General features: G+C 54.4%; 1 protein-coding gene across 1 annotated transcript; it reads left to right on the top strand.

Moving 5' to 3' along the window:
• The first annotated feature begins 548 nt into the window (after nt 1–548).
• On the top strand, nt 549–19590 carry Vash1 (vasohibin 1). Its single transcript, XM_003472441.4, has 7 exons — nt 549–1612; nt 7538–7626; nt 8810–8866; nt 9900–9974; nt 12810–13191; nt 14769–14881; nt 15861–19590. The coding sequence occupies exons 1-7, from the start codon at nt 1295–1297 to the stop codon at nt 15931–15933; spliced, it is 1107 nt and encodes a 368-aa protein (XP_003472489.1). The 5' UTR covers nt 549–1294; the 3' UTR covers nt 15934–19590.
• The last annotated feature ends 367 nt before the right edge of the window (nt 19591–19957 follow it).

The following is a 19957-nucleotide window of genomic DNA, read 5'->3' as shown; positions in this document are numbered from 1 at the left end:
TTGAGTAACTTGGGGCCCAGGGACTGCAGCGGGAGGAGGACGGGCGTAAGGCGCTGGCCCTTTAAGGGGGGGACGGAGCGCATGCGCGGCGCGGACCGGAGTCGAGCCGGGTGGGCGGTGGCGGCGGGCTGGGGACCCGGCGGGCAGCAGCGGGGCCCTGGGGCGGCGGGGGCGCGGGCGGCCCCAGCTTGGCGGACTAGCGGAGCCGCCATCTGCCGTGGCCTCCGCGCTCCCAGGCCGCTCGCCCGCGCTTTGTCACTCGCCTGCCGCTGCATCCGCCCGCCCCGCGGTCCCTCCGCCCCTCCTGCAGCCGGGCCGCCGGAGCCGGGCGAGAGGCACGGAGCATCCTCCGCGCGCCCGGCCGCGCCGCCGCCCATGCCGCAGCCGGCCGGGAGCAGCGCCCCCGCGGCCGGAGCCGGGCGCGCTGAGCCCGGGCGTCCGCGGCCCACGATGGCCCCGCCGGCGCCGCGCTGCGCTCCCTGCCCCCCGCGCGCCCTCTGAGACGCGCGCGGCTGGGGACCCTCGGGGTCTCGGGGCCCCCGGCCTTGGCCTTCGCGCAGCGTCCCTGCTTCTCCGCGAGGGGACTGGGGCTCAGACAAAGCCCACTTTGTGCGGGGACCTGGACGCGAGCGTGGAATGTGCGCGTCGCTGCGCCCCCTGCCAGCGCCCGCCAGCTGCGCGTCGCGTCGGAGAAGTCGCCCCCCGGCGCCGCCCTTCCACCCGGGGGCCCAGACTCGCGCTCTGGCTGCCTGGGGTTCCCGCGGTCCAGACGCCCCCAGCGGCGCGCGCGAAGGTGTGAGCGTGCGAGGGTTTTGTAGAGGAATTTGCCCTCTCCAAAACCCGGGCCTGGGAGGTCCGGTCGGCGTGGCCAGCGCTCTCCCTTTCTACGACCGCGCGTTAGAACTGTCCGGCCTCAGTTTCTCTCCGGCGATCCTCCCTTCTGTCACGCTAGACTGCTGCCCGTCATTGTTCTCGCTGCCCGATGGGGGTGCTTTGTGAAGGCTGCCAAGCCGAGGTGGGCTCTCTTTATTCTGTTATTCAAAGAAAAGGCCTCGAAGGCTGACCCCGGACAACTTACCCCCAGGATCCCCACTTCAGGTTGATGCACTGATTTTTTTTTCTTACCAAGTAGTATTTTATTATAAAGGAACCACGCCCTGGCTTCTTAAAGGCACCCTGCATTCTGCTTGGCCATGTGTTAGCGAGGCAGCTGGTGTGTGGGCCGCCTTCTGTGAGCCACCCATTTTTCTCACCTTCTGATACACGTCCTCCCACCCACTTTGAGGATTTAGGGATGCCAGGGGGAAAGAAGGTGACCACAGGTGGCAGCAGCAGTGCTGTCCCGGCTGCCGCTGCCACAGCCACCAACGCCGCCCCTGCTGGGGTCAAGCGTTTGGAGACCAGCGAAGGGGCTTCAGCCCAGAGAGATGATGAGCCAGAGGAGGAAGGGGAAGAGGACCTGCGAGATGGAGGCGTCCCTTTCTTCGTCAACCGCGGTGGGCTCCCTGTGGATGAGGCCACCTGGGAACGGATGTGGAAGCACGTGGCCAAGATCCACCCCGATGGAGAGAAGGTGGCGCAGCGGATCCGTGGGGCCACGGACCTGCCCAAGGTAAGGCATGGGGAGGAGCAGGGCAATGAGCCACAGGATGAACTGGTGACCTTGGGACTAAGAGCAGAGCCGCACTCTTCCTATGATGAATGGGGTAGGGGACCACTGGTAGGCTAAGACTTAGAGGTACAGACAGGTCACACTTGCTCAGAACCTGCTGCTGTTGAGATCAGTCGATAAGGAAGGCTTTACAGGCCTATATCCCCCAAGGCTTTATGGGCACCACCACAGATAGACTAAAAAGCACACGAGTGTGGCTTGGCATCCTTTGGCTGATGACATTTGCAAAGCCAGAAGACTGTGAGAGGACAAATGAGTGACTCAGGAGACACAGGGCTTTGTATGCTGAGAAAATATTTGTATGCTGTTACCTTACTGGGTACTCCCAACTGAAGTACACTTTGAGTTTCTACTTTTCAAATGAGAAAGGTCAAAACTTGAGTAGGGAAGTCTGAAATTCCCCGGCCTGTAAGTGGTAGAGTTGGGACCCATGGCCGGATCTTTAGGCTCCGGCTCCTCTGCTTTGCTGGACACTAGATCCAGGGAAAGTAAAAGTACAGAAGAAAAATGAGAAATGGAGAAGAGTAGAGTTAAATAATTTTCTTTGTCGGTTGTTACTCCTCCACGATAGCATTCCTTCGGTTGTGTGGCCAATGAAGGCAGAGGCTGTCTCATTCATCTTTGTCCCCAAGGTCTGTGTGCCTGGCACAGATCAGGCACTGGTGTGTTGTTTGTTGAATGAAAGGGTGTTTGAGGCTTTCTGTGCTGTGTGGACAGGGCTGTATGGAAATAAACGCCCAGTAGGTTATTTAAAACATTATGGGTTTAAAAATATGAAGAAGCAGCGTCCCCATGCAGAGCCCTTTGGACAGAGGGCAGAGCACAGTGCTTGCTCTCACCTGTTCAGGTGAGAAGAGTGGGGGCTGGGGAGAATGGAGTTAGTGTGGCTTAGACATTGGACAAGTGGCCTGTTTTGGTTTTTTACCCAGTTATTGATAGAGCCATCAGGAAATAGCGCCTACAAAAAGAAAATCAGAGGTTGAAGGTTGATCTCCTGGCTGTATTTCTAAGAGCAGTAAATGTAGATTAATGTGAATGGCTGCATTATTTTCCTCTATACTGACTTACTTGTAATTTACTTAGCTAGTTTCCTACCGATGGACATTGTTTCCAGTATTCTTAAAATGAACACTGGGCTAAACATTCTAAAATAATCTATTTTGGGATCCAGCTCTGATTTTTACCCACCTTGGGATAAATCTGAGCACTTACCTACCTAGAATGCCTGAGACCCTGGGTTCAGTCCCCAGTACCACCAAAAACAAAACAAAATAAGGGACATGGGCTTGGTTTGGATTACTGCCATGTGGGTGGCCCTAGATAAACCCGTTCCACCTGAGCCACAGTTTTCTCATCTGTAAATTGGGGTGAATCGGTAGATTGTGAAGAATGAAAGAGAAATCATATTTTGAAGCAACTGTAAAGCTTCAAGCGACACTGGTTATAGATGTTCATCACCTTTTCTTCCTGCATGAGGAAAAAAAACTAGATGTCAGCATTTATGCCAATGAGACCAGAGTCAGACACGTGGCCCACGTGAGCAAGCCATCTTGCTTATGTCTGAACCAGGCCGTAGAAGAGTGCAGATGGCGTTCTGCAGAATTGTCACCACTCCTGACAACTAAAAAGCGTCAGTGAGTTCCCCACCAAGGGGTCCTCTTGTCATAGCAAAGTCACAGATGAAAGAATGAAGCTGTTTGTGGGGGAGGAGGAAGTCAAGGCAGACAGGAATATGGTAGGGTGGACAGGCTTGGAAATTTTGAAACTTCCCCTCCTGAGGCCATGGGGAAGTGTTTCCGAGAGGTCACATGAGTCTGCATGAGGTTCCTTCCTTACCTCATTCCAGAATAGAGGGGAGCCCTGGAGGCCTGAGCAGTAGAAGGGATGGGAGTCCTTGGAGAAAAGCAGCTATGGTTGGGTGCCAGACTGTGGGCTGCCCCTTCCCAAGTGTCCCTGCTGACACAGAAGTACCTCTGCAGAGTTGCACTGGGGTGGGCCCAGGAAGGGTTTTGTTGGGACTGCTACGTTTTAAAAGACCACTTGAGCCAACAGTTAAAATTGGGAGATTTCTCACGTAACCATCCGGAGTTTTGGCATTGTTTCAGGAGACAAGAATATTTGAGAACAGAGAATCTGCAGTCCGCATGGCAGCCAGCAGCTGGGGCTGGGAGCTGCTCCTCCTCCCCTAGTGTGCCATAGCCCTGCATTCAAGCCCCTCTTCCCTATCATGTTACCTGCCTGGCCCTGCAGGCAGCTAAGACCCTGGCCTTGCAGGGCTAGCATGATTTAAAAAACAGCACTGTGGACACCATCACAGTTCAGACTCTTGTTCTCTTTAAACCATGTAAGTGAAGAAGGTAACTTACCCTCAGTTTCCTTGGCTGTAAAATGGGCATGATGGCAATGCCTGCTTCAGAGGTTGAGTAGAATTAATGATGTAAGCTCGTGGTGCCTCATTAGGTGAGGCTCTAACTCATGCCCAGTACACATCAGACCACCCCACAAACACTTCGGAGAAAGAGCCTCTACAGGGAAGATGTCAATATTCAAAAGATATGTCCCCATATCTTTGACCTGGGGAACCCCTCCAAAGCCTCCCAGGCCTTTAGAAGGTTCTGGCGCCTATTTGGCAAAAGGTCACAGTTTCTGGAAGGATCCCAAAGACAACAGCAGCTTATGCTCCTTACAAAGAATCTCTCCTCGCTCTTTCAAGCTGTCATCATCTTTGTAAGTCTAGTCCCCGTACCTAAACCTTGCTACCAAAGGCCTAACAGTGACTCTGGCCACCAAGGGCCCACAGGATGGGAATGTGGACATTGCCTCCAAAAGCATCCCATTGCTGGGGCTAGTGTGTGCTGACCATGGTCTTTGGGACATGCTAGTAGTGGTGGCAGTGGACAGGAGTTGAGCCTTTGTTACCTGCCAGGCTCTGTTCTGAGGCATCCACAGCATCTCATTCACACCACAAGATTGGTTCTGTAATACAGCCCATTTTACTAGTGATGCCCAGAGCAGTTCGGGAGTGTCACTGAAGTCACAGAGTGGTGTTTGACGGTATGTCTATTCCGGAGTGTGTACTATTCACCTCTAGAGCATACTGAGTCACGTGTCCAGAGCAGGCTCTCCTGCCTTCCCTGGGCCTCCTTGCTGTGCCCAGAGGACTGGTTGCAGTGAAAACTGCAGGCTGTTGGGGTTCCTGGAGGAAGGGGTCCCCTTGGCTTCAGTCATGACAGCAGGAACTCCTTGTCTCTGAGATCACTCACCTGCCTGCAAACCTATGTAACCGCATCCCTCAACAGGGAAGAAATACTATCTGCTCCTGTCTCAGAGGTGGCAGTTGGGGGCCTGATCATCTGGATGCAGTCTCTCAAATCCTGTAAGGGAACGAGTGTGCATGCAAAAGAATGTGCTGAGAAAAGGTGGACCTCAGTCTGGGGTGAGGTAAACGAGGTGACAGCTCCTTCCTCCTTATTCTGAGTGGCAGTGACCTTGAAGGCCCTGCTTGGGAATCCCAGGACTTCCATGACTGCCACAGAGCAGTGCTCTCTGGGCCCTTTGGATGGCAGATCCCAAAAACACTGTCTCGTGGGGACTGGCTGGCCCTGGCCCAGGCCTGGCACTGTGTGAGCTCAGCAAATGGTTTTGGCCTGCAGCTCCCTTCCTGTGTGGTGCTCCTCACGGAGGCGCTAGTCAAGCTTCTCAAGGTCCCCGGATCCCCAGTTTACGGGCAGGGATGGGCCTACCTCCCTCTGAGGAGGTCTGGAGACCAAATGGATATATGATCTGGAATTCCTGTAATACCTGTCCCACCACCCCACCCCATATCCTTGACCTGGGGAACCCCTCCAAAGCCTCCCAGGCCTTTAGAAGGTTCTGGAGCCTATTTGGCACAGGCCACTCAGGCAAGAAGGGGAAGCCCTTGTCTGTGGGTTTTCTGTGGGTGACGGGAAGCAGTGGCACCATTGTGAGGAGGGGAGTGATGTGAAAGGGGAACTAGCTGCCTCCAGATCCAAAAAACGTCAGTTGCTGGGCCCTGTGGTTGCTAGGGACAGTCCAGACAAGAAGGAGAGGACCGTGGGGAGGCAGGGCTATCTGCTTAGCTGCCATTCTGGACCAGGGCCCCTTCCCTCCTGTATCTCTGCCCTTTGGAGGGAGGAGGTGTCTTTCAAACACTGTCTCATGGTCCCCTACTATCAGCACACCCCAGACACCAGTGTGCACTGATAACTCGTACGTCACTTCCCTCCCTGTCACAGCCATGGCGCTGTGTTACTGTCCTGGGGACTCAGTGTCTCCAGTGCTGGATCTGTCATGGGAAGAAGGGATATATGAGTCCTTCCCTTCCTGCTCACCCTGTGCTGGCTCCTTGCTGCCCCTCCCCTTCACAAGCACCCTTACACTTGCAGGCTAACTCTCAGAGACCTCCATGTTGGTACAGGAAAGTTATGTAGCCTTAGAGGGCCCTAAGACAAGCCAGTGAGATCTCCCCAGGGTCTCCTCACAGCTGGCTGTGATGGGGGCCAAAGGAGGAACCCAAGGGGCTATGCTGACCCTGGAAGTCTGTGGCTCACCCCAGGAGTCTGTTCTGGAGCCCCAAAGGACCCTCATTATTGCACCTCTGGTACCTCTGGCTTCACAGTTTGCCAGGACTTGGGCTTCCTGGCTGGGGAGGGACCCACACCTGCACAGTGGCCTCCTAATTGGAGACTGCCGGTGGCAGGGGCCGCTGCTTCTCATCATAGTCCCAGCAGCCCAGCAGTCACAGCCTGTGCCTTCCCAGCTGACTCCTCCCTCTCCCTAGATCTGGGAGGATGTTGGAAAGTCCCTTCCAGTGAGGACTGTCTGGTTACCTGAATTGCTTAGGTGTAGAGCTGACAGGAAAAGTGGGTATTAAGGAGACCCCGAGGCCTCAGCAGTGCCTTTGTGAAACCCCTCGAAAGCCCCCAGACCCCAGCAGGTAGAGCCACAGCAAGACTGTCTTTGAGTACCTCACTTTGGCCTGCTGGAGTATTCCTTGACAGTTCATATTGGTGCTTTGAAAAGCCTGGCAGATCTGCCCGTGGTGCTGGGGTGGGTAACGCTTGCTGCTGAGGACTGTTCGTCCTTCTCGGGGCCATCACTCTCTGAGCCTATGACACCACCCTCGGAGGGTAGGACACAGAGAAGACAAGTTTTAATCTAGCACTGGAAACACGGTGTATTCATCTGTTGTTACGATAATGAAACACCTGAGGCGGCTACTTAGGAAGAAAAGTGGTTTATTTAGCTCAGAGGTTGGAGGCTGAAAGACCACAGTCATTTGAGCCTCTGATGAGGGCCTGACGGTGGCAGATGGCATCATGGCTGGAGAAGAGGGATCACATCCCAAAAAGGAAGCCAAAGCAAGGAGGAGGGGCAGGGCTTGCTCCCTTTACCACAACCGGGGAGGAATTTTCATCTCTTCTGAGACTCCAGACAACCTAGTAGCCTCCCACTGGGACCCACATCTTGGAAACACTAAGCCCTTAACAAACCACTCCCAAACCACAGCCCAGAGCAAACCCCAAACCCAAATGAACTTAACCCTGATACTGGAATTCTTGGTAAGCTTTGAAGTTGATTAATATTCGAAATTCAAAAACAACTGGTGAGTCAACCTGTTTTTCTAAAATTACTACAGAAGTGTAAAATTGGAACATAAATGTAAGTTTCACGTTAGAAGAGCCTGACATGGGGCAGGGGTGGAGCTGGGATGGAATGGGGCCCTGGCAGAAGGTTTCAGAAGGAGGGACTGCCAGGGAAAGATGCTCAGGGTAGCAGAGAAAGGGAAGCCGTTCCCCCAATGTAGGCTTTGTCTTGTGACTGAAACCTTTTCTGTGTCCCCAGATCCCCATACCAAGTGTGCCTACTTTCCAGTCGTCTATGCCAGTCCCTGAACGTCTGGAAGCCGTGCAGCGCTACATCAGGGAGCTGCAGTATCCTCTCTGGTCCAGGGCCATGGCCTCTGACCGGCTGGTGTGATAGACCCAGCGACCAAATGGGTTCATTTCAGACAAGATTGGAGAGGGAGCCAAGCCGCTTCCTTCCATAACTCCGGAGATGCCATCTTCCTTGAGACATCGCTGTGTGCCCCGTGAGTCTTTTCTGGACCAGCTTCAGGCTCTCCGTCGTCAGCCTCCTCTTGCTGCTGTGTGTGACATGTGATCAGGGCAAAGAGAGGGAAATGGCTCCTGAGCTGGGGGACTGTGGTGGGCACTATCATCTTTCCAGTCCCAGGAGAGGAAGTAAAAATCTGGTTTCATACGACACTGGTCTTAAAGGTAGCAGAAGAGCTGGGAATATGATGTAGCCCAGTGGCTGAGCACTTGCCAACCTTGCCTGAAACCATGGGGATCCAGTCCTTGGTTTGATACCCAGCACTGCCTTCCCATATGAACAAACAAGAAGAGAAGAAAAAGAGAATTAAAAAAAAAGAGAGAGAGAGAATTTTATGCTGCAGGAGTCAATTTCCACATCTTGGAATTTTCTCCTGGCTCTTCACCTTTTTCTTCCCTGAAGGTCAGCAGAAAGCTGCTGTGAATCCAGATTGCCCCATGTCCCTGCATAGGGTGCCTCCAGGCCCCTGCAGCCTGCACAGCTCTGTGTGTCCTGGGTCCTCACAGTCCCTGGCTGCAGATGGTGTCTGACATGGGAGGCCTGGGTGCAGGTCCTGAGTAATGAGAGGCCAGGCTGATGACTAGAAACAACCCAGCCCCTATCTTTGCCCGTGGGGATGCTGTGGAACAGGGCGGGCAGGGCTGTCCCCGGAGCAGCTGGCAGAGGCTGAGCCAGACCCCTACCCCTCCAGCCTGTTTCCAGCTGCTAGGAAATTCCAGTGCTGGCTGCCTTTTCAAAGCCTCCCATCACAGGAAGGAGGCCAGGGGAGACCAAGGGAGGAGGAAGGAGAAAGAGCCAAGTACCATAGCTGTACCCTCCTCTCCCTTCTGGGAGAACCAAGTCTGAAGCACCCTCCATGGTGTCTTACCTTACAGTGAGCACTGTGTGAGATTCTTATCTGACTGCACCCTGGCAGTGCTGGGCCCCAGGCCTGGGGCAGGGCAGGAAAAAGGGACCCCCTCCTCCAGACCATGCCAGGAAGTCCTTAACCAGCGTCCGCAGGTACAATCACACAGGGACACAGTTCTTTGAAATTAAGAAGAGCAGACCTCTGACAGGGTAAGTACGAGGGGGCACATCTTCCACCCCAGGCGCCTGTGCCCCTGGGTGGGTAGGATTCTCTGAGGAGCTCTATGGTTTGTCTTTTGAGTGGGAGCCTAGAGGAGGACAAGGGAGGATTCCCCGAGGAAAGCCAGTCAAGGGGATGGGAGCACCTTGAGGCTCTGAGGAGGTTTATTCACTTGCCCGTCTCAAAGTCCGGAGTGGAATCCATCCTCCCTGAAACCCCAGCTGTGTTCTTGTTGTTAAGTTGATGCGGTGTGCTGGAGGCACACCCCAACCTTCTGTGGGGTGGAAGAATCCAGTAGCCCTCCTGGGCAAGGGCAGGCCTGGGGCAGAATTTGGTGAGGTTGGAGAAGCCGGACTTCAGGGACAGGGTGTGTTAAAATGGCCTGAACTCTAAATTCAAGAGCAAGCAGAGAGATAGGATATAGTAGCATAAGCTTGTAATCCCAATGCTTGGGAATCTGAGACTGGAGGATCACTGGGAGTTCAAGGCCAGCCTGGACTACAAAGTGAAACCCTGTCTCAAAAAGACCAAAAAAAGAGAGCAGGCAGGAAAGGCTCAAAGCATCTGCCTGAGGTTCCGTATTTATTCAGTCTGCCAGGAAGCAGCTGTAGTCAACAACAAGGTCTTGGGACAGGCCATAGTTGGGTCAAGAGTGTCCGCTGTGCTCAGAAGGGAAGAGATCAGTGCCGAGGTCCCACCACCTCCCCACAGCCGTTAGAGAAAGTCACAGCACAGCACAGCACAGCGGCTGTCAAGGTCCTGCTCCTGTGCATGCTCCCCTCCCCCACAAGTCTTTGGCACAGGCAAGAGCCAGGCGTGAGAGGAGGTGAAATAAGGGACAGAAGGAGAGGGGGCTTCCTTATCATCGCGGCTGCCTCTCCCACTCCCTCTGGCTCCAGACTGCGGGCAGCTTGGTGTGGGACTCTGTCCTCCCTGCATTTCTGGTCCACCCTGCCCCCTCCTGACATTCCCTCACCCGAAGGAGCTGAAGTCGCTGTCCTCATAGCCCTAACTTTCCCACAGGCTGATGGACCTGGCCAAGGAAATGACCAAAGAGGCTCTGCCAATCAAATGCCTGGAAGCCGTGATCCTGGGAATGTATCCTTTCCCTGAGAGCGGGGCCTGGCAGCTCAGGCTCTTCAGGCCTCGGCTTCCTGCTCTGGAAGGACTGGGTGGGATCCTGGGGATTCACTGCCCCCAGAGTCCTCAGTTCTTCCTTCCCAGGCTTGCTGGGCAGCTTTGCTGGAGTCCCATAGACACAGGCACCTTGTTATCAGAATCCTGACGCAGGGCACAATATGAGTTGTTGTGCCATTTCCAAGAAGCAGGAAGGAGCCCCAGGATTGGCGGGTCCAGGTCATGGGATCTGTGGAGATGACACGTGGGGTCCTGGAAGTAGAGCTGAGGGCTCTTTATCCTCACATGAGGGCAGAGGTGGGACCCACAACTGGGTCAGCAGGGTTACTGGAGGGACAGACAGACCCCCTGGAGGATGCCCTCCCTTGGGCCCCCAGTCGGAACTGGAGCAGCACCTTGGCCTCACCCCTGTTTTTTTTTTCGTTAGTAATTTTTAGGGGCTGGGGATTTGGCTTAGCGGCATAAGTGCCTGCCTTGCAAGCAGGCAGTCGTGAGTTCGATCCCCGGTACTGATAAAAAGGAAAACGACAAAAAAAAAAAAAAGTAATTTTTATCTTCGTGTGTTTGTGTGTGTGTGCGCACACACGCCTGTGTGCGCACATGCTCGCGCACTCGGTGCTAGGGATCAAACCACCCAGGGCCTTGTGTATGCAAGGCAAGAACTGTACCATTGAACCACATCCCCAGCCCTATCATAAAATATTTAAGCAATACAGACAGAACAGTACAATGAAAACCTGTGTACCCGTTACTTAGCTTCACCAGGGGAAAGCCAATTGCATTTCATCTCTCCTTTGCCCATATCCCCGTCAGCTTTTAAACCTGGGGCAGGCAGCCCACCTGGCCCAGACCTCAGAGGAGCAGATTCGGGATGGCGAGGAGTGAAGAGAAAGGGGCTTCATGGAGCAAGGATTCTGTCCCTGGGACAGGTCCCAGGAGGAAGGTGAGGGTCAAAGGTGAGAAGCATGACCCTCCAGTGGGCCATGACCCCAGGTCCCTCTCCTGTTGATGCACCTACCTTTTGTTAGCAGACAGAGTCTGTGTTTGGGTGTCATCTGCCGCCCAGACTCTCAGTGCTAGCTCAGTGGTGGCTGTCATCTGTAACAGGACAGGCTCGTTCCCAGGAGCTGTTTTTAGGGTCCTTTACTAGTTTAAGCAAAGGACAGCCTGAGTACTTCAGGCCACTGCCATGGCCCCTTCGAGGCCATGCACCAAAATGAGGCTCCCAACCTCAGCCACACAGGTGCAGCTTCAGGAGCCCTGTGCCCCTCCCCCACCCCGGGCTGCAGTCGCCTGGTTGCCTTGTGAAAGGAAGCACACGAGAGTAACCCCCATCTGGGTAAGGGGCCCCCACAGTGCCCACAGTCATTGCAGGTACAGCAGGCACTGTACTGTATTGCCCTGTTGCGTTTCCAGTGCACTCTGAGTCTGTGTATTTCTTATATACTCAATCCCTGGTCACTGGCAAGGAATCAGGCTTAGTAAGCACTGCACAATGAGTTTGGTGCTGGAGGGAACATGATACAGTGTCTGAGGGCATGAACAGATAGACCGTTCTGGACTGGAAACCTAGCACTGCTGCTTACTGTATATTGACCAAGCAAGTGGTGAGCCTCAGGTCTTCTGCCCAGGTGGGTAGTGGCAGTGCCTGTCACAGAATCATTAGGACAGTTGAGTGAGGCCTGCATGAGGAATACTTAACACCACCTGTGGGTGACAGTTGCTGCATGCTTTAACCATTTATATCCTACCTATGTATTCAGGAATTCTTACTGAGTAACTGTTATATGCCTGGCTCTCTTTTGGGCCCTGGAAAAACATCAGAGAACCTGAGAGCCAAGGTCTCTATCCTTACATTCTACTGAGGGACAGAAAATAAGCAGGTAAACGAACAACTCACCAAAGGGCAGATTGTGCTGAGTGCTGTGGAAGAGACAGAGGAGCAGACTTTCTTCAGAAAAGAGTCAGCAAGCTTGGCACAGTGACTTCCTGCTATAATCCCAACACTAAGGAGGCTTAAGCAGGATGATTGAGCTCAAGGCCAACCTGGACTACACAGTGAGACCCTGCGTCAAAAATAGCAAAAAGAGAACTTACAAAGCAGGAAACACAGCTATGCCTGAGGCCTGAGGAGGAACCAGCCGGGGTGGGAGCACAATGGCCCGAGACAGGCGCTGGTGCAGAGGGGCTCAGATGGGAGGGGGGCAAGTAGTCAGGGAGGTTGGCATGGGCATAGGGCCTGGCAGCGCTGGCCTTGGCCATGAGCTTGGTTCTGTCTGAAGGACAGGGAGCAAACAGTGTGACGGGGAAGGGGGTGGCGGTGAGAGTTGAGCCTGCATCTGTGAGGACATCAATGTGTGAAAGAAAATATTAAAATGCATCTGCGAGGATGTGTGGCTGAGAAGTGAGTATGGATGGCAGGAAGGGATGGTAGCAGATGGATGAGGGGGCCTGTGTCTCATTCCTGCCTCAGCCTCAGGCTTCTGATGGCCCTGCAGCTTGGAGCAAGATACCTCATTAGCTGTTAATTTGAAGAGCCTTGCTTGATGTCACCACAGCAGCCACTAAGCACAGGGAGCCCTGTTCCTAGAAGGTTGCTTTACTGGACACTCCTGTCACCAAGCCTGATAGAGGACAGGGAGTTGGAGATGAGCAAGCCGTGGTGTCTGCACTCAGGAGCTGTGGGTTTAGGGTCTCATGGGCACACACGTCCCACAGTGGTGCCATTTCACTCCTATGCCTTGTGCTGGCCCTGCACCTGTCCTGGCCCTTTCCTTAGCTGGGGCTGACCACCAGTTACCTCACCAACAGCATGCCCACCCTGGAACGCTTCCCCATCAGCTTCAAGACCTACTTCTCAGGGAACTACTTCCACCACATTGTGCTGGGGGTGAACTTCGGGGGCCGCTACGGCGCCCTGGGCATGAGCCGGCGCGAGGACCTGATGTACAAGCCGCCGGCCTTCCGCACGCTCAGTGAGCTCGTGCTGGACTATGAGGCCGCCTATGGGCGCTGCTGGCATGTGCTGAAGAAGGTGAAGCTGGGCCAGTGCGTGTCCCATGACCCACACAGTGTGGAACAGATTGAGTGGAAGCACTCGGTCCTGGACGTGGAGCGGCTGGGCCGCGAGGACTTCCGCAAAGAACTAGAGCGCCATGCCCGCGATATGCGCCTCAAGGTCAGCCTTGGCCAACAAGCTCAGGGGGACTGTCCTTCCCCTGGGGTCTTACCTCCCTGATCTCACCCTGTGCTCCAGCCAGCAGAGGTGGTGTGAAGCTAGCAAGCAAGGACTTTCAGGGTTTCCCTAAGCAGTCTTTCTCATTGAGGGCACCCTCTAAGGCAGGCATTGGGGTAGTTCTGGAAGGGGAAGGGGTCACTGGGTTTGCATGGTGGTGGGTCTTAGACAGTGGAGAAGGGCTGGTTTGTGGCACTCAGATCAGGGGAACTAGAGTGAAGATCAGCTGGTGGGAAATCCTGGCCCATTTCGGGGGAAAGGCGGATAATATAGTGAGTGGCCTCCGCCACTGCTTCTCCTTTACATCCTGGCTCCAACTCAATCCCCGGCTTGCAATAAAGGACCAGGCAGAGGTCAGATGAAGAGGAGAGTTAGACAGTGAGAGCAGTGGCTTTTTCCCTCCTGTACTCACCCCTACAGATGAGCAGATGTCTGGAGATTTGTTTGGGAATTTTGTTTGGCTTAAGAATCTGGCCTCCAGAGCCTTTGAGCAGGCAGAATTTGGGCTCCTCTGGGTCCCTGTAGGCTGGGGGTGACTTCCATTGCCTCAAGGCTGCTATTCTGTGGCCCTGCCCCTCCAGACAGCCACAGCACATTCCTGTCCCATTTTTCTCAACAGCCCTAAGAGGCCAGAAGGCAGGTGGTTAGTGGTAGTGGGTCCATTCCCAGTGGAGGAAACCAGAGACTCACTCACAGGCAGTGAGAGGCAGATGGAACAGAGCTCAGCCTCCTGAGGCTGGTCCCAGGTGCCTGTGGTGTCCCAGGGTGTTGTCAGAGCTAGGGCTCCCTCATTCGGACCAGCCCCCTGGGCCCAACCTTGTGGGCTGACACTGACTTCCCAGGATGGAAGCAGGATGCAGCAGACTGCGTTACCAAAGCACTGCTCTCTTGCTTCTGAGTTAGTCCTCCCCGTCAGCTCTGGGGAACCCTGTACGCTGGCTCTTGCTGCTGGGAGTTGTGTCTCTAATGTCACAGATAGATCTGGAATTGAAACCAATACTTACCTTGTCTTAGCCTACCATTTCCAACCTGTTTTGCACTGAGTAGTCCCCATGTCATGTACCCCCCTCCAGTTCCCCATGGGATATTCCATGTTTGGGAAACTTGATCCATGCTGATCATGCTGCATGAAAGATGATTCCTTGTTTATCTCAGTAAGAGCCCTCTCAATCAGTCTAACTTCTGATTGGCTCAAGAGAAGCAGTGCAGTCAGGGGTTGGTAAGATCCCAAAGCTCAGACATGGGCCATTTACCCACCTGGCACATGAACCCTCCATGGGTATATGAGTCTTTTTCTCAGGGGTGTTTTACAGTCTTGTGACAGCCCAGTGGTTGTGCGGAGCTGCTGTCCTGCAGCCTTAGTGCCTGGGAAGTAGATTTAGAAAGACTGGTAGAGGGAGAATATTGCCTGAGGCTTCCTAACCGGCCCAGGGCAGCCTTCAGGAACTGGTGGCTCCCAGCAGGGCAGGTTGGGCTCTGGGCAGCTCTGGAGTGTGCTTTCATTCTTCCACCCCACCCAGATTGGCAAAGGGACCGGCCCTCCCTCTCCCACCAAGGACCGGAAGAAGGATGTTTCCTCCCCACAGCGGGCGCAGTCCAGCCCCCACCGCAGGAATAGTCGCAGCGAAAGGCGGTGAGAAATGAGATTGGGCCTCCTCTCTCTTCTCCTGGATGCCTCTCTCCACTCCTCTCTTCTCTCCTGCATCCTTCTCTGTTTTGCTCCCTACCAAGGGGTGTGAGTTGGGATGGTGGGTAAAGAAGATGTCTGTGTGTTGACATTGCCCATCGCGAGGCAGTGCCATTTCCTCAAAGCACACACTCCTTAGCTGGTCTCTGGCTGCCCTGTGTTGGATCAGCAGGATCCAAAAAAAGTCTGATGTGGGAACAGGGCTGGGAGTTCTCTGGCAGTTTCCTGGGGAGGGTTTGAGCATGACCTGCAGATCTCTATAGCTGGGGAAAATGGTTTTTGCCCCAGTGTGTGTGGATTATATCTGTGTCTAGATGGTAGAATTGCCATTAAAATATGAGAACTCCTGCTCTGATTTTGACTCTTGCTTTTAATGTAACTGTCAAGCAGGAGCTACTTCTGATATGAATTAAAGGGAACCGAACAGACCTCTGGCATCAAAGCCCCCTTAAATGTTGACTTTTTTTTAGTCTTTTTGAGACAGGTGTCACTGTGCAGTTCAGGCTGGCCTTGAACTCATTTTGTAGCTCAGGCTGGTCTCAAACGTGCAATGATCCTCATGTCTCAGCCTCCCAAGTGCTGGAATTACAGGCATGCATGACTGATGACTCTGATCTAAGAGATTTTACTTATTTATCTTTAGGTCACAGACTCCCCAGGTAGATTTATACTTTAAGCTATTACCTATCACTCTCATGGAATGGGTTAACCTCCACCAAAGAACAAGAGCCTTATGAAAGAGCAGGAACCACATTCAGGACACACGGGGTGGCCAGTTTCCAGAAACACACTTCCACACATCCTCAGCTGCCACCTTGGAGGGCCCCTGGGAGAAGAGTGCTGGGAGCCAGTTGGCTATAACTGTTCCTACCTCCTGCAACTCTCTGACCACCACACCCTCCTGTTTCCTCTGCTCGTCCTGCAGGCCGTCGGGTGATAAGAAGCCTTCAGAGCCCAAAGCCATGCCAGACCTCAATGGGTACCAGATTCGAGTGTGAAGGTGGATGCTGGCACCCTTGACCTCCTGCTTCTAGAGACCAGGACCCACCTGCTGGACCCAGCTGCAGTCATACTCTTAGGGTGTGAGGAACCGCAGGAAGGGTGTGTGACAGCTCAGCTTCATGCTGCTCCCCTTCCACTGAACCAAGCCCCTAACTCTGGGCCAAGAGGCAGTTAGTGTTTTGTCTGGGGGTTTTTAGTGCTACCACTGAAGTTTAAAATGTTGGGGGGAAAAAGATACATAGATGTGCTGGTGGCTGGAAGGACACTGTTTAGAGACCTGAGAGCCATGGGGCTAAGGGAGGACAGCTTGGTACTCCTGTGGCAGTGCCCCTCTGGGATTTGAGTGTGTCCTATACAGGCTATTTCTGGGCCCCATCAACCTGTGGGAGGATCTGGGGTGGGGGTAGAAGTATTTTTCCAATTGGGCAGAATGCCCTGACAGAATTTTGACCCAGGCAAAGGGAAGCAGGGTAGGAATCTTCCTGGCAAAGGTCTGTGTTGGTCTTAAATCAGGAGCTTGGTGCAAGCCTCATTTGCTCAAGAGTAGGGAGACAACTCAGGCCATGGTGGCCCCACAAGCATACTGGCTGAGCCTGTGCTGTAGTCAGGCTGTGGAAGAGCTGGGAGAGGACCCTGGGTGAGGGGGTTCCAGACCCCTAACAGGGTCTGCTGGCTCATCCTGCTCTTGCCTGTTGCAGCAGCCCAAGGGGCTCCCTGCAGAGGGTCTGGGCTTTGCAGAAAACTAGACACTGGGTCAGCATGACTGGGGATTGAGCAGACAGACCAGTTTGGGAGCTGTAGGTGGGCACAGGATGATGGGGTGGGTGGAACCCTTGGGCCTGGGTCTTTCCCCTGGCAGTGCCAGGAGTGGCTTCTTCCCCTTCCAGATACTACTGCCCCGGGCCCACTGCCCTGGTTTAGCAGCCCAGTTAGGAGGTGGTTATAGTGATGGTGGGGCCGGCCATGTTTGGAAAGAGCCTGAACAGATGGGGTCATTCACGTTCTGCCCCTTTGGGCCTGAGGATGTAGAGAGGTTGCCAAGCTCGAGGAAAGGTTCTGAAGATCCAGTTAATGAGAAGTGCAGGGCAGCTGTGCAGTGTGGCCACCAAGGCAGGACAGTGCCCAAGAACTGGGGATGTAAGTGAGAAAGGTGTGGGAAGGAGGCTAGGATTAGGATGCCTTGGGAGGAGTGAGTTCCTACAGCATAGAAGGCTACTTGTCAGGAAGTGGGAGAGCAGATGCAGGTCGTGGAAGGGCAGCTGGATGAGGTGGCCATTAAGGGTTTTACTTCAGCAGGAGGCTGTGAATCAGTCAGGGCCACAGTCAAGGCTGCAGATGGACTGGGGGCTTCCATAAAGGACCAGAACTAAAACTATAAACTCAAATGCCCACAGGGCCAGCAGGTGACCAAGAGGTGGGTGGCAGGACTGGGTGGGGACCATGGCACACTCAAGAGGGCATACCGCACTAAAGGGATGGCCATCTCTCAGTTCCAGGCCCTGTGCAGCCAGATTATCTGGTTTTTTCAAAAGCCAAAACTCTGCATTTGTGTGTGAAATCTTGACTTGTAAGAGTTGATGATTTGTTTAAAATGTAAAAATCCAGCATAGGTAAAAAGAATGCCAGTTTGCAATCTCTGGTGTAGAGACAGAAGCTGTGCTGGGAAGAGTCCACTGCGGTGCTGGGTAGTGGAAAGTGATACTTCTGAGCTCCCCAGAGCTGGGCTGAGCAGTCAAGGGGAGGCCCTGGCAGCTGAGACTCCACCAGAAGGACACAGAGATGGTCTAGTGCTCAGCCTACCAGGAGATGGATGGGCCTGGGAGCAGAGGAGGGGAGGAGGGAGGAGCAGAGACACCTTCGCTGATGAGAGTGCTTGCAGGGAAGGCACTGGAGGCTGGCAGCTCGGACCACCAGTCCTTGGCCCAAAGCCAGCCCAGCAGGGCCCAGCCAGAGCCACCCTGGGAAGGTCCCTAACCTGCCCTCAGGCTACACCCTGGCCAGAACAATGAGGTGCATGGTTACATGTGACTCACTATCCCATCTCAGCTTTGGGAGTGGAGACAGTGGTCCTTTACTCGTAACACAAGGACAGTTGGCCACCTTCAGACTCCTCCTGGTTCTGGTTGTGGTTCTGGTTCTTGTTCTGGTTGAAGCTCATCCACAGGCAGACAGCCCTGGATGCCTCTGGGAATTTCCAGAAACGACAGGGTACAGCGGGGAATGTGAGAAAGAGCCAGGGGCTGGAACCAGTGGACGTGGAGGAAGCTGCTCCCAGTCCCAGCGCCCTAGGTGCTGCCTTAGGCTCCTGAGCCCATGACAGAAGGGAGTAGAGTGGAGCCCTAACCCTGCTTGCTGTCTGGGAGGACACTGACCCTCGCTGGAAGCCCCTGGTACTCACCCTTCCTGAGCTGAGGCCTCAGGCCTGTGGAGACCACCACAGGACACCAGCGGTGCTTTTGTTTTTTTTAACTTTTTCATATGTAGCAACCCTCCTCCCCTCCTGGGCTGTTTACATGGGCTCTGCTGTCTGGGGCCGGCCTGGCTGTGAGGTTTCTGGGGAGGCAGGCAGGGGCTTTGGGGCCTTAGTCACCATCCATGGTATCACCTCATCTCACTTCCTATGAGGGATAGAGGCCTGGCTGATGTGACCCAGCTCCCCTCCACTCGGGACTGCCTTCAAGCTCCTCTTCCCCTGCGGGGCTCGGGGGGAAACCGATGACAGGAATCAAGATGAGGTCAGAGGAAGCTGCTTGGTAGAGGTGGCCAGGGGAGCAGATATTGCAGAGTCCTGCCAAAGCCTGGCTCCCTGTGCTGGGTGTCAGGGCAGAACACCGGAAGCTGGCCCCAGCAAGCTTTCCCTTCTGCCTGCCAGTGCTCTCCCTCCACAGCCTCACAGCGTTCACACTCACCCATCATGCCACCCACCCCGTCCTTTCACAGGCCTGGCCAGGCGTGGAAAGCAGCAGCACTGTGGTCCCTGTGGGCAGTGATAAAGCATAGGGCCACCATGCCAGGCAGCAGAAAGAGCCCTGAAGTTCAGTGTGTCTGGTTTCTGGCCCTTTTGACACCTCAGGCTCCACTTTTCCATCTTGGGCATGACTCTGGCTCGAGGAGTCCATGGAACTCTTGCTGGTAATGTCCAGAGGCCCACGTGCATGTGCACCTGCTTTTCCTGCTTGGAATGCAGACTGGCTTAGCTGAGGCAGCATCACAGGCCTTGTGTCCCCAGCCTCGGAATGCAGGATGGTCGCGCTGCACCCAGCTACTAATGGTGTAGCAGGTAGACGGCATGCTCTGAAGGGGTGAAGGTCTGCTTCCTACCCGCTTCCTCAGGCAAGCAGGACTGCCACGGTGCTAGCTGCAGGGCACTCGATGTGACCCTCTTGCCCACCATGGTGCTCCAGGGTCTCGGGTTGCCCCACTCTGATAAGAGGAGAGAGACCTGGGTGTCCTTGGCCATGGCCTGGTGATGGGCACTCACTCCCCAGCCTTGTGTCTGGCTACTGTGTTGTCATGGACATTCTTCCTGTCCTCATAGCAGTATTTGCCCCTCCCTTCCCACTCACATTTTGTTTCATTCCTGTCCTCACTTTTCCCCTGAAACAAATAAAATCTCTCCAGTTCCAGTTGTGTGGGCTGGACAGAAATCACAACGTGAAGCCTTGTCTCCTTTCCCTTGGGAGCTGGGACCCGAGCCCACCACACCCCCACAGGTATCAGCTTCACTGGCTGTAGAAGGAACCTGAATAAAGTGAGTGGAGCCCAAGACCTGTGAACATCCAGGAGAGAAGATTCTCAGGCTGCCCAAGGCACTCAGATCTTAGGCAGCTCTGGGAGCATCTCTGTTAAGCCATAATGAGGCTCCTTCCACCTCATATGGTAGGTTTGGGCCCAAGTCTGCCCCTGGGATGTGTCTGCAGCCCTGCTCTCCCTGCCTGAGCCCACAGCAGTCCATCAAGAGCAAGGAAGAATGGGGTGTCCTTACAGAAGACAAGCTTGTTTCAGGAAACCATAGCAACA

The sequence above is a fragment of the Cavia porcellus genome, unplaced genomic scaffold (genome assembly GCF_034190915.1).
Source record: "Cavia porcellus strain 051 isolate PalLab524CR breed Dunkin Hartley unplaced genomic scaffold, mCavPor4.1 scaffold_31, whole genome shotgun sequence".
NCBI lineage: Eukaryota > Metazoa > Chordata > Mammalia > Rodentia > Caviidae > Cavia > Cavia porcellus.
The sequence above is the reverse complement of the archived record's forward strand: the minus strand, read 5'-3'. Positions and strand labels throughout refer to the sequence as shown.